Source organism: Chrysochloris asiatica, unplaced genomic scaffold (assembly GCF_000296735.1).
Source record: "Chrysochloris asiatica unplaced genomic scaffold, ChrAsi1.0 scaffold00198, whole genome shotgun sequence".
NCBI classification, from domain to species: domain Eukaryota; kingdom Metazoa; phylum Chordata; class Mammalia; order Afrosoricida; family Chrysochloridae; genus Chrysochloris; species Chrysochloris asiatica.
The window spans coordinates 5445080-5457275 of record NW_006408716.1 but is presented as its reverse complement, the minus strand read 5'-3'; the positions used below and the strand labels follow the sequence as shown (position 1 = coordinate 5457275).

General features: G+C 52.0%; 1 protein-coding gene across 1 annotated transcript in view; it reads left to right on the top strand.

Moving 5' to 3' along the window:
• The first annotated feature begins 3521 nt into the window (after positions 1-3521).
• The window catches only part of GRID1 (glutamate receptor, ionotropic, delta 1), a 1105771-nt gene continuing 1097096 nt past the window's right edge, over positions 3522-12196 (top strand). The window contains exons 1-2 of the mRNA XM_006872457.1: positions 3522-3686; positions 5705-5860. Coding sequence (XP_006872519.1) covers positions 3608-3686; positions 5705-5860 — 235 coding nt within the window. The 5' untranslated portion in view covers positions 3522-3607. The remainder of the gene's footprint in view (positions 3687-5704; positions 5861-12196) is intronic.

The following is a 12196-nucleotide window of genomic DNA, read 5'->3' as shown; positions in this document are numbered from 1 at the left end:
ACTAGAATGGTGGGGCTGGGGAGAGCAGAGGTCTGTGTTTCTGGAAAGACTCAAACTTTAAGTGACAATGATGCTGGCATCAAAGTGGGCCACCATGGGCTCTTTCTTTGCCTTGATATTTTATCACATTTTATGATATTGTGTACTTCCAGGGTTGTTTTTAAATTGAGATTCTTGATGGGCCCAGTTAATCTTTTTGTGCGTAAAATAGGAATACCATCTTACGGGGTAATGTGAACATGGTGCTTGCATGTGGTAAATACTAGTGAATATAAAGTCAGAACGGGAGGATTTTTTTAGAAAAGCTATCAGCTGAGTTAGCTGAACTCTGTGTAAAGCAAGCTTTATTGACTTGTCATTTCTGTGACTACATTTATATATGAGGCGTAAACCAGGAGGACTAAGTTCTGGGTATACACCAGAATTAACAGGCACATTGAGCAAGTCACTGCCTTCCTCTGTGAAATGGGTGTGCATCATATGACACAGAAGTGCTTAACCCCCTGGCCTGGTCAGTTTATTTCATAAAAAACCAAGATGGGTGAGCTTGTTGATTAGGTACAGTTGCTTCCCCTGGAGTCTGGTTTTGAGAGGTCAGTTTCATAGTTCAGAAGCTGTCAGAACTTAGGAGGACGGGGCCAGGCCAAGAGCTGTATACATCTAGGTGCTTGATAAATCCCAATAACCTCTACCTAGCAAGAGCTAAAAACCCCTGGAGCCTGGAAACCCTGACTTCAGTGACTGAGAGGGTTAAAAACCCCTTGTTTAGAAGCTGGTCTGCAGATGTCTGAATGATCGTGGGTCTGTCTGTCTTCCAGCTCGAGGAGAAACAAGACCAGGGCAGAGTGTACCTCATGACCAGGGGTTTAGGGTCTGGAAGGGACAATACAGTTGGCTATGTGGATCCTCAGGAGATGATCATCTGGGGCTGGTGAAGGACCTCATACCCAGGCTGCTAGAGGGGATGGGGTGCCTAAGATAGGAGGGGAGGTTGCCCTTGGTCACTCCCGCAGCTCTGTCCCATTTTCTCCAGGCCAGGCCAGCCTCCTGCCTTTGCTTATGTATGTAGATATGAACCCACTTCTGTATTCACTTCCAGCTGCTGGCTCAGAACCAACAGCTTCAGGGGGAGGGGAGGGTTTCACCCTGAGTTGTGACTCTCCCAGGTCCTAAACTGGAGGGACTTGATGACCCCTCCTTATCATCCAAACCAGAAATGGATAGAATCTTCCTGAAATGGTTTGTGTGATGGTGGTGCTTCCTTAATATTTGCAAGGAAGTCTTCTTACGGCTTGTTAATTTGCAACTTCATCTAGCAAACCAATGCATAAAGGCAAACTTCTCACTGGATGCATCACATGCCTAGTTTGCTAACACACTGCAGGGGATCAAAACATCAGGAGGCTCACAGAGGGTCCCTGACCCTGTGTTCTCACCTCGGGTTTGAGCCCCCATGGAGTGATTCTGTCTCCACTGTTCTTCCAAAGTGGAGACAGTCTCCATAGGAACCGAATTCTTGTATCATCAAATCCATCCTTTAGATCACTTCGCCCTACATTTTTTTTTCAGAGTGTAAATGATGGAATTTTGCAGGAATAAGAACTGAGGACATGAGGTACTTGGAAAGGTTGGGTCGAAATGTTTTAAAATTCAAGTTCCCTAAGATGAGCCTCTTGAGGAAGGAAGACTTTATTGTGGGCACCGGTCGGCTGGGCAGTATAAGCTGGTCTTGGGGTGGTCATTCTTATCACCTTGTACACGGGTCTTGAACCTCCCGGATTTATTTTCAATTCCGGGTCTCCTCTCCAACAGACTATCTCTGTCCAGCTGAGTCGGCCCAGTTAGCCACTGCCCTCCATCTCTTTACTAAGCACTTTCTGCAACCCCTCCGCCACCTTTCCCAATGAAATCTACTAGTAGCTCCTCAGTAGGTTGCCGCTTGGGGACACCCTCCTCCCTCCAAGTTCTTTCTTCTCTCCCTTCCTTGGCTCACAGGAGAGCAGTGCCTCTTCTTTTTCCTTAGTAACCTCCTTTCAACCTTAAAACAACTCCCCTCAGTTACCTCCTCCAGGAAGCCATCTTTGGCTTTTCCCCCAGGATGGATATATGTCTTATTCATGGTCCTCATCACATCTGTTAATTATCTGCTTAGGTGTGTCTGTCTCTTCTCTGGCTGAGGTTTTCCGGGTCCCCGGCGCCTAGCGCACATCCTGGGCCCGGAAACACTCAACAGCCCGACGCCAAGTCGGCCAGTTTCCGACTCAGACCCCGTTTCCTATGAGTCCAGATCCGGAAATGCTCAGCTGTCTCCCCGAAATCTTGGGTGTGCCACGTGGAACTCGGAGCGGCTGGAGCTTTGCGGGCTGCGTGTCCGGCTTACCACCCGCTCTTAGGCTCGATCTTACAACAAGCGGATTATTCGTTGTATTTGGTGGTCGGCCGGAGACAAGCACCCGGCCGCAGAGGGTGTCCCTGGGCTCCAGCCGCGAAGAGCGGACTCTCCATCCGGGTTCACGCGTTAAGGCTCGTTGTAGGGTCCAAGTCAGAACCCGCCTGCTGCTTGGAACGCTCCTCACGTCCAGGCGCCGCGGTCAACGGCTGCGCTGGTTTCCGGCCATGAATTAAGCTTTAGAGTCCCAGTCCCCAGCCCAACTTCTGGCTGAGCTGGCGGTCCGAGGGGCGGGGGATGGGGACCCGATGAGGTCCACGCCACAGCCCGAGTTCGAACCCGGCCCTGGCATTATTCCACGAGGGTCCGACGCAGCCCCTTCTGCACCCCATTATAGCCCTGTCCCCATCTCTCCGGGCCACCCTGGGTCCGGGTGAGGGGCCTGAACCAAGACGACCGGCGGCTGAGGCTTTTGCGCGCGAGCGCCAGGGTGCTTCGGGACCCCCCCAAAGCAGTAGGTGGACGTCACTCCTCATTCCTTACGCCCCAGACAAACAGGGGCCCAGGGCCACTACGCCTCCGCGTGCCGTAGTCCAGCCTGGTCTCCGCTGCCATGCGGGTCTCGGAGAGTCCCTCTGGCCCAGCGCGCCGAGCGCCGGGTGCCCCCTCCGAGACGCGAGCGGGCTAGCGCCTCGCTGCTAAGCTGAGGCTCCGCAGTCACGTGGGCCAGAGGAGGGCGGAGGGGAGGGAGGCGGGCAGGGAGGGGAGGGGGAGCCGAGCCGAGGGGGAGGGGGGGGGGAGGGGGGGTCCTCCGCAGTTCGCTCTTCGCCGGGGCTCAGACACACAGCGAGCCGGGAGCCGCCACGCCGGCCCGGCCGCCGCCACCACCGCCTCCGCCGCCCCCAGCGCCGCCTGAGTCGCGGGAAGCGCCTCTGCCCCCGCCGCGGGCCGCCCCCGCCGCGCCGGGCCTGAGCTCCAGCTGCCAGCGCCGCTGCAGCCGCCACAGGAGCCGGAGCGGGAGTCCGACAGCGCCGGGGCTGGACTGGGCTGGGCTGGGGCGGGCGCTGGGCGCAGGGGCGGGCGCGCGGGGAAGGCGCACGGGCGGGCTCGGCTTTCCTGGGGAGTGGCCGGGACTGCACCGGGACCGGCGCCTCCCCCCTCCGCTCTGCCCTTGGCCTCGCCCCGGGCCCGGGCGGATGAGCCGTGCGCCCGGGGGACATGGAAGCGCTGACGCTGTGGCTTCTTCCCTGGATATGCCAGTACGTGTCTGTACGGGCCGACTCCATCATTCACATCGGTGAGCGCGGCGGGCGGCCCGGCAGGGGCTGGGCAGGGGCCCGGCGGCGCGGGGGGTGAACGGCGTCAAAACTTGGGGCTCCAGGGGCCCGGCAGGCGGTGCTGTCCAGAAGGGCCGCGCCGCCCCGCGCTCCCGCGGGCCCCTCACAGCTCACCGGACTCGGATCTCCCGCGTGGCCCCGCGGCCAGTGCTGCCACTGAGGCCCGTGGCTGTGGAACCCCTGTAGCTGGAGAGGCTTCCAGACTCGAACCCCCCTGTGGCCGACCGTCGGCGGGCTTGGGCAGCTCAGAGTAGTCGGCTGGTGGGGTGGGAGGGAGCGGGCACGGCCTTCGGGCCGCCAAGTTGACTGGGCAGGATCGGAGGTCGGACGAGAACCGGGTGAGTGTGGGCGGGTGGGTGTTGTCAGCGTGTGTTACTGTGAGTGCGCCAGGCACGGTGTTCGTGTCCCCGCAAAAGGGCGTAGGGCTGTGGGGGGCCATCTGAGCGTGTGTTGGTGTCAGCCTGTTAGAGTAGGCACTGTCTACTTGTTTCCCCGGTGTGAGTCCGTGTAGCTTTCGGCATGTGTGTGTGTGCGCGCGCGCGTCCATCCTTGTGGCTACTGCAGTTCTTTGCTGGACGGTCCCAGAGTTTCCCTTGGTCCAAGTCTTCAGGGCCTGCAGACGGTTGGGGCGGTGGGAGCCAAAGGAAGAAGCGTGGGCGGTGGGGGAAGGGCACTGAGCCGGAAGAGAAGGATGAAAAGAGATCTCGGAGAGAGGGTGACACAGAGGATACGAGGGGGCGCTCGGTGGCGGGGGAGTGGGTAACACTTGGGAGCAGCGCACGAAGAAACCCTGAAAGTTAGACCGGTTTGGGGGGCCGAGAGCTGTCGACTTGGGGGAGCCCCTCCGCAGTCGCCTTTCCGGAAGTTTGGAAAGATGAAGGAGCCCAGAGAAGCGGGGGCGGGGGTGGTGGTGGTGTTTGGAGATGTGAAAAGGCCGGAATGACCGGACAGGTGGGGCTGGGGGCGGGGTGGGGATTGGGTGAGGTGGGGAGGGACTGGGCCCTGGCTAGGTGATCTCCAAAGGTTCCGCAGGTAACCCGGAGCCAAACCTGTTTCTTGTCTCAGCGGGGCGCGGGTCTAGCAGTCAGCATTGCGGTTCTGTGCAGCTTGGAACCTGGCCCTCCCTCCTCCAGTCCAGTCCCCAGTTTGGGGGCATCAGTGGCCCCAGCGCTGACCTGGGAGTGGGGTGGGCAATGCTCTGTAACAGCCCAGGCGAGACGCACTGGTCTCCACTGTAAACTCAGGGCAAGCCACGTGGTGTTAAGCGCGCAAAGCTCCAGCCCGTGGGCGTCTTGGAGGAGCTGTCCGAGGTTCCAGAACGAGAGCGGTTCTATCTGAGCTCCTCATCCCTTCTGAATTACATCTTTCTCTTTCAGCATACCCATAGGAAGCGGGAGTCTAGGAGAGCCGGACAGGGTAGCCTTCAGTAGTTTCTGGACACTGTGTCCAGCGTGTCCCTTACTAGCATGGGGCTGGGCTGAGCTGCAGTCACTCAAGACCCCTCTGTAAATAAACGCTTCAGCCCAGGAAAGTCGTCTGGGGTCTTGCTTATATTTCCTCCACTAAGCTGGGGCCCCGCAAGGCAAAAGAAAATAATTCTATGCTGGATATGAAGGCACGTTGCCCTCCTCAAGGAACTTTTTGGCTCCTGGGATTTAACCAGGACATTTGGGTGCTGCGTAAGGTCACCTCAGCTTGGCTTAGCCCATCGTATGGGGGCCTGGCTGAGACATGATGCTTTGGTTGTGAGACACGTGTGTCATCTGGTGGCAGCATGTGCGATGTGTAACTGTGTGCACTTTGTGCTGTTAGAGGAGGGTGTTGCTGGACAACTGGAGAAAGCCTTAAACCAAGCTGAAAGCCCAGGCCGGTCATCCCACCACCAGAAAAGCAGCACACACACACACACACACACACACACACCAGTCAAGAGCTCATGGAGTCTCTAGGCTGAGTGTTGATCTGTCTTCTCCCTCAGGTGCCATCTTCGAGGAGAACGCGGCCAAGGACGACAGGGTGTTCCAGCTGGCCGTGTCCGACCTGAGTCTCAACGATGACATCCTGCAGAGCGAGAAGATCACCTACTCCATCAAGGTCATCGAGGCCAACAACCCGTTCCAGGCGGTACAAGAAGGTGAGTGGTCATCGGTACCCAGGGCCCACTTGGGCCGCGGCCTGCGAAGCGGCGCAGCAGCGACGAAGACAGGCAGACCACAGCGGAGAGCAGGGCCCTGGCCAAGCCCCCTGGGCGACCAGGCAGCCACGTGGCCCGCGCAGAAATCCCGAAGCCGCGGAGTCAGGAATGGCTTGGCGCTGCGTGTCTGGACCCGAAAGCTTGGGAGCGCGATGAGCTGGGTTCTTTGCGGGGTGTGTGGCAGAGAGTTGTAGTGTTTTTTTTCTGGCTGGTTGCGGGGCCTGTGCGCAGGTTTGTGTGGATGGTGTCGGCTTTGTTTTTCCGGTGTGCAGTGGGCGTGCCTGTGTATCTCCAGGGGGCGGCTGCCTTTCTCGCCACGAGCCGAGGATCCCCAGCCCTGCCTTCCTCTCCCGGCACAACCCGTTATATGCTCTGCGTTTAGGTCTCGCTTTGTTTCAGTGTCTCACTCCGTGCTTCTCTTCCTGGTTCCCTCTCCTCCGGGTTCGCAGGAGCCGGTTTCTCTATGGCTGTGCCTGCCATGGGTGGAGGCATCGCCGCCGGGGCCGGAGGTGGGCGCTATTTGCCCAGGAAAGGAGTAGAGTAGGTCTAGGCCCGGCTGCGGAAAATCTGGAAAATCCTCGCCCGAGCCTGTGCTGCCATCGGCCGCTGCCTCCAGGCGGGCCTGTACGTTACAGCAACAGGTGTGCGGCAGGGCTTTCCCCTCTTCTCAGCCTCCCACCTGGTTCTGGGGCTCTGGAACCCGGGTTCCTCCCCTTTGGTTGCTTTCTGAACCCGGCCTTTGAAAGGTACCCAGCCTTGGCTTCTTTTGCGGATGGAAGGGCACAGCTGGTGGCCTGGAATGCAGGGATTCCCCCTAGGGGGACCTAACTGAGTGTAGCAGAGGCAGAGGCTGTGGGTTGGCTGAGGGCCTGGCCTCTCTTCCTCCCCAGCACTCCCACTCCACAGTCCTTCTGCCTTGATTTCCCGTCTTGGCAACTGCATGACTCAGTGATGCTCTCTGGTCTTGGTCCATAAGGTTAGAGCTCGTGCTGGGGAGGTCTTTTGGAAATCTCTGTATTCTTGAGGGAAGCAGAGGCTGGAGGGGGTCAGGCCCTGGGCAGGAAGGTCCAAAGATGTCTTGAGGCAGTTTTATAACCCTGGAGTCTTGGGTGCTTTCTTAGAGGTGATGGTGAGGTGTTACCTGGAGTGAGAACAGCTACTTCCGGCCTTGGCAGATGTCAATTGTCTAATGTCCATTCCGGTGTCAGGAGGAGGAATCCCTGTCCCATTATCAATCCTTGTCCCCTGGTGTGTCCTCATACAGCTCCTTACAGGTGCTTGGAGTCAGCTCCAGCTGCAGGAGAGCCCCGAACTGGGAACATGACCCACATTTTGCAGTGGCTCCTGTTGCCTTCACACCATCTCTAGACACACTTTGCAGGCGTTCGTTCACTCGGTGCTCTGGAACAGCAGGCACAGTCTGGGAGCATGCAGTGCAGGGGGACCCTGCTAATGCCCCCCAATGCTTTTGGTCAGTGTGGATGTACCTTGCTTTGGCTTACTCCCTTCTGAGGTACTGAGTAGACAGACTGTGCATCTTTACTTTGTTCCTGAAGGATGCACATTACCCATGAACCACCCACCCTCCCTCCGCCCCAGCAGCTCCCCAGGATGGAGGATTCTGCTCTGGAGAATGGCTGCAAACTCAGGCAGGTGGATGAACTGGGCTGCAAGTCACCCGGGCTTGGACTCGCGTGGGTTCTGGAGAAGTCACCTCGGTTAAAAGGAGCAGCTGGCACACAACTTCAGCTGATTCTGTCATTTGAGAATGAAGATCTTAGTAATGTGGGTGTGTCATTTTTAAAGGAGCCCCAAATCTGGATTTTAATGTAAGACCTCATGATTTTTAACTGTTATCCTCTAATTGGACAATTTGAAAAACACAGTACAGGCGAAACAAAAACATAGTCATAGGCATTTACCTTTCAAGTCCCCAATGCCTATTTGCCCTGGAGACTCAGGGACCTTAAAACTCTAGACTTTAGTTCCAGGTTCTCTGTCTGGTTGTATAGCTGGACAAATGTTTTTGGCTTCAAGGATGAAAGCTTGACACACAGTCTTAGTGTGAGAGTTAGTATCTGTGTGCGTGCATGGAACTGGGGAGCTAGTTAGCTGACAGCTGTCTGGCCAGAGGGACTTGACCAGGTACTGTTGCTGGCCTGCCTGCTGCCTGTGTGATTGTGCTGGTTAAAATCGGCTTGGAGGGAGAGCTGCACATTGTTGTTCATGACCTTGTGCAGCCCTGGGATGTCTAGGTGGGGTAGAAGGATCAGAGGGAGGAGCCAGTCCCTGGTGGCCTCCAGAGGGGTGGAGTAGTGCTCCAAGGTTCTTTCTTCCTTGCCTGGGGTCAGGTGCTCATTCTAGCTGTGCTCTGTGGGGATGCTGCTGCCTCCCGAGGTCTGATGGATGCTGTCTGTAGATCCTGAACCTGCAGCAGGACCTGGTGTGGTAGACACAGTGTGATTGGAAAGGAAAGGGTAGGGAAGGAAACATAAAGGAAGACAGGGGGTCGGCCTTCAGTGTAGTGTGGACAAGCCCCTGGCCCTGAAATTGTTCTGAGAGACATTACCACGCAAGATTAAGATCTTGGTTGCTGGAGTCCCAAGGGTCTGGGTTTGAATCTTGTCTTCTGTGTTGACTGTGTGACCCTGGAGAAATCTCCATCTGCTCTGAGCTTTTGTTCTGTGACTCTTAGAAGAAGATCATGTTAGTTCCTGTCTCATGGGATTACTCTGAGGACTAAATGAGGTGGTGGTTGCTGTTAATGTTAAGTACCACTGAGTCAGTTCCAACTCATAATGACGCTGTATAGAGCATCTGAGTTTGAACCACTACCCTTGTGGTTAGCAGTCCAGTGCTTATCCTACATGGCCACACCAGGATTCCACTTATAAGGCCTGTTGTTGTTGTTAAGTGCTGTCGAGTCAGTTCCAACCCACAGCGACCCTGTATAGGTTTTCTGAGGAGCGACTGGTGAGCTTAAACTGATGACCTTACGGTTCAAACCAACTTTGCAGTCCAGTGCACTAACCCACAGCGCCACACCTGTGGTGGTGTTTGTTCTTAAGTGCCATCTAGTGGGTTCTGACCCATAATGACCCTGTATAGAGTTTCCGAGGAGCAGTTGGTGAGCTTGAACCGCCGACCTTGCAGTTCAAACGGCTTTGCAGTCTGTTGCATTAGCCCACAGCACCACACTAGGACTCAGTAAACACTAATTCTCTTTTGGCTCCTTTACCTGGCTGAATTGATCTCAGTTTCCCTTGAGGCTGCCCATATTGTCAGTTGCATCATTTCTTTAAAAAATACATTTTATTGTGATTGGGGTGAAAGTTCACAGAGCAAACTGGTTTTCTATTCAGCCGTTCATTCACATTTTATTTTGTGACATTGAGTGTGATCCCCACAAAGTAACAACACATTTTCCAGTTCCTCTCTCTGTTTACTGTTTCCATTAGACCTTCTTTCTTATTCCATCATTTAAGCTGGTGAATTTCTTGAGAGAAAGACCCTAACTGACCTATTTTTTGTTTTCAGCTTTTTGCTTTCACTTTTTGTTTCTGATTATAAAAGATATTCTTTGTTACAACGAGCCATGTATTAATTTAAAAATGCATAAAGGAAAAAGGGGAATGCGTGTTCATTCTAGACAACGTGGAAGGTTCTGGAAAGCATCAAGAAGCAGAATAACATTGTTGTCCTAAGTTGTGTCACTGTTATTTCCTGCTAGTCTATCCCCCGTCATTGTATTTTGCTCATGCTCAGCGCTCCCATTCTGTTTAATTATATATCCTGCTTTCTGCTCTTAACATATCATTGGCTTTATTTGAAACCACAGTGAACTATTTGTAAACATTATTTCTAGTGGCAGCATGTATTTTTCAATCCTCAAAATAATTTTTTTTTCCCTAGAAATGGAATCATCATATGCTAAGGTATGCAGGATTAAAAATTACTGAAGAAAACAAGAAATTCGACTTGATATGTTGGTGCTAAGATTTATAGCTATAATTTCTTCAGGATGTTTTCTACACGCTCCTTAGAAATGCTACTTTGTCAGACAGTTGACCAATTTATCTAAAAGAATGGGTCACATTTGCTAAAAAATCAATTTGACAAGAATTTCAAGTTAGCAAATAATAATACAAAAATGATACTTAAATCTCTAAAATGCTGCACTTTGGATTTAGTTAGTGAAGTCTAATTGGTGGAAATTTGTTTTCCAGATGCTAGAACAGATACAAATCTGTTAAATATAAAACATCCTGTTGTTTTAGTGTCCGTTCAAGTGGAAGATTATATAAATGCATAGACGGACTGGTTGGACAAGCGTCTTTGGTAATAGATTATCTCTTACTGTAAAAGATGTGAGTTAGTGGGTATGCTGTAGACATATGTGTCATAGTGTGGCAAGATACCAATTTTAAGGAAGAGGCAGAAAAAAATGAGTTTAAGTGAAGCAGTGGTCCCTTTAGTTACAGTAAGCACAGAAGTGTTTCAGGAAGAGAAGGGAAAAATTACACAAGTATAGATTGACTCTTCATATAATAAAACAATGAAATAAAGCCAACATACAATCCAGGGAGTTTGTTGCTGCCCCTCGGGAGTCACTATCCATTCTTACTGGCCCCTCTGAGGTGGTCACACTGACCTCACGCACTATACTACTTTGTCAGAAACACGGCTATGGTCTCCCTCAGTGAGTTGTGATGTTTTCTGTTGTCTTCCTTGATGTCAGGTTTTGTTGGGGCTAGGTTCTTGCAGCTCTGACTGGGACATTCAGTGTTCTCTTGAACTTGGTTGGTTCACACTTGGAGTATGAAGTTAGTGTGATTATAAAGATGCCCACTACCATCACCACTTTGTGTCACCTGTATTGGTTTCCTCTGGATGCTTAACAACTGATCACTAATTTAGTTGGTTAAAACAGCAGAGATTTATTATCTATGGTTCTGGAAGTCAGAAATCGGACACAGGTTTTACTGGGCTAAAATCAAGGTATCAACAGGGCTGTGCTCCTCGGGAGGGTTTGAGAAGGAGTTTGTTTACTTACTTTTTCCAGTGTCTAGAAGCCAACTGACATTGCTTGGCCATGGTCCTTCCTTCGTCTTCAAAGCCAGCAGTGGCAGGTCTAATCTGTCTCATAGTACGTCACTCTTTTTTCCTTCTCTCGTCACATCTCCTTCTCTGACTCTGAACCTGTTGAATCCTTCATCCACTTAAAAAAATTACTTTGGTGTTGTTGTTGGGAATAGATACAGCAAACACACATCACTTCAGCAGTTTTTGCACGTGCGGTTCAGTGACACCGAGTGCAGACTTTGAGTTGTGTAGACGTGCCCACTGTCTTTTCCTGAGTTGTTTCTCCTTCATTAATGTAAACCCCCTGCCTCCTAAGGTTCCTATCTAATCATTCAAGTTGCTTTTGTCAGTTTGATCCCATACATTGTTGTTAAGTGCTGGTGAGTCCGTTCCAACTCATGGCGACCCTGTGTAGGGTTTCCGAGATGCAGCTGGTGTGCTTGAACTGCTGACCTTGTGGTTCAGAGTTCAGTACTGATCCGCCAGTGCCACACCAGGAGTCCGTGTAGATAGCGCTTAAAAGAGTAAAATGCTAAAGGAAGATATACTTTATTAATTAAATTCGACTATTGTTTTAAGAAGATTTAGGGAATACTTTTGATTTAAAGTTGAAATATTATAGTTTCAGTGGTTCACCCAGCCTTTTTGGTTCCAGAAAGTCTGGAATCCATGGAAGTTTGAAATTATGTTCTGTGTTTTAGATCAGGATTTTCTGTAGAATTCAAGTGTTCAGTAATGGCAGCTCTTCTGGTTTTCGGATCTCATGGCTAAGGTGGTATTTGTTCGTGGAGGCAATAAGCCACGTGGATAGCTTCTTGCCAGCTTTTAAGATCCCCAGACACTACACAACAAGTGAGGAGACACACCACAACTTCACATGTCATTAGGTCAGTCACCTGGGAAGTCCTATGAAATCATGATCCTGAACCTCCAACCCAAGGAAGCAGATTCTCTGAGATGTTTGGTTGTACATAGAAGCTTACTGATTACTCTTTTTTAAAATTGATGTTTGTCATTGTTGTCAATGTATCGATCATATCATTTAACTTTTTACAGGTGTACAACTTCCTGACGACAAGGATAATAACTAGCTGTGTAGCCCTCCCTTTAATCAGTGCGATATTTCTCTCACTATAAACGGAAAATTCAGTGCTCCGGAAGCAGTCGTTGGTGGGTTGTTTACTAACAAGTCGG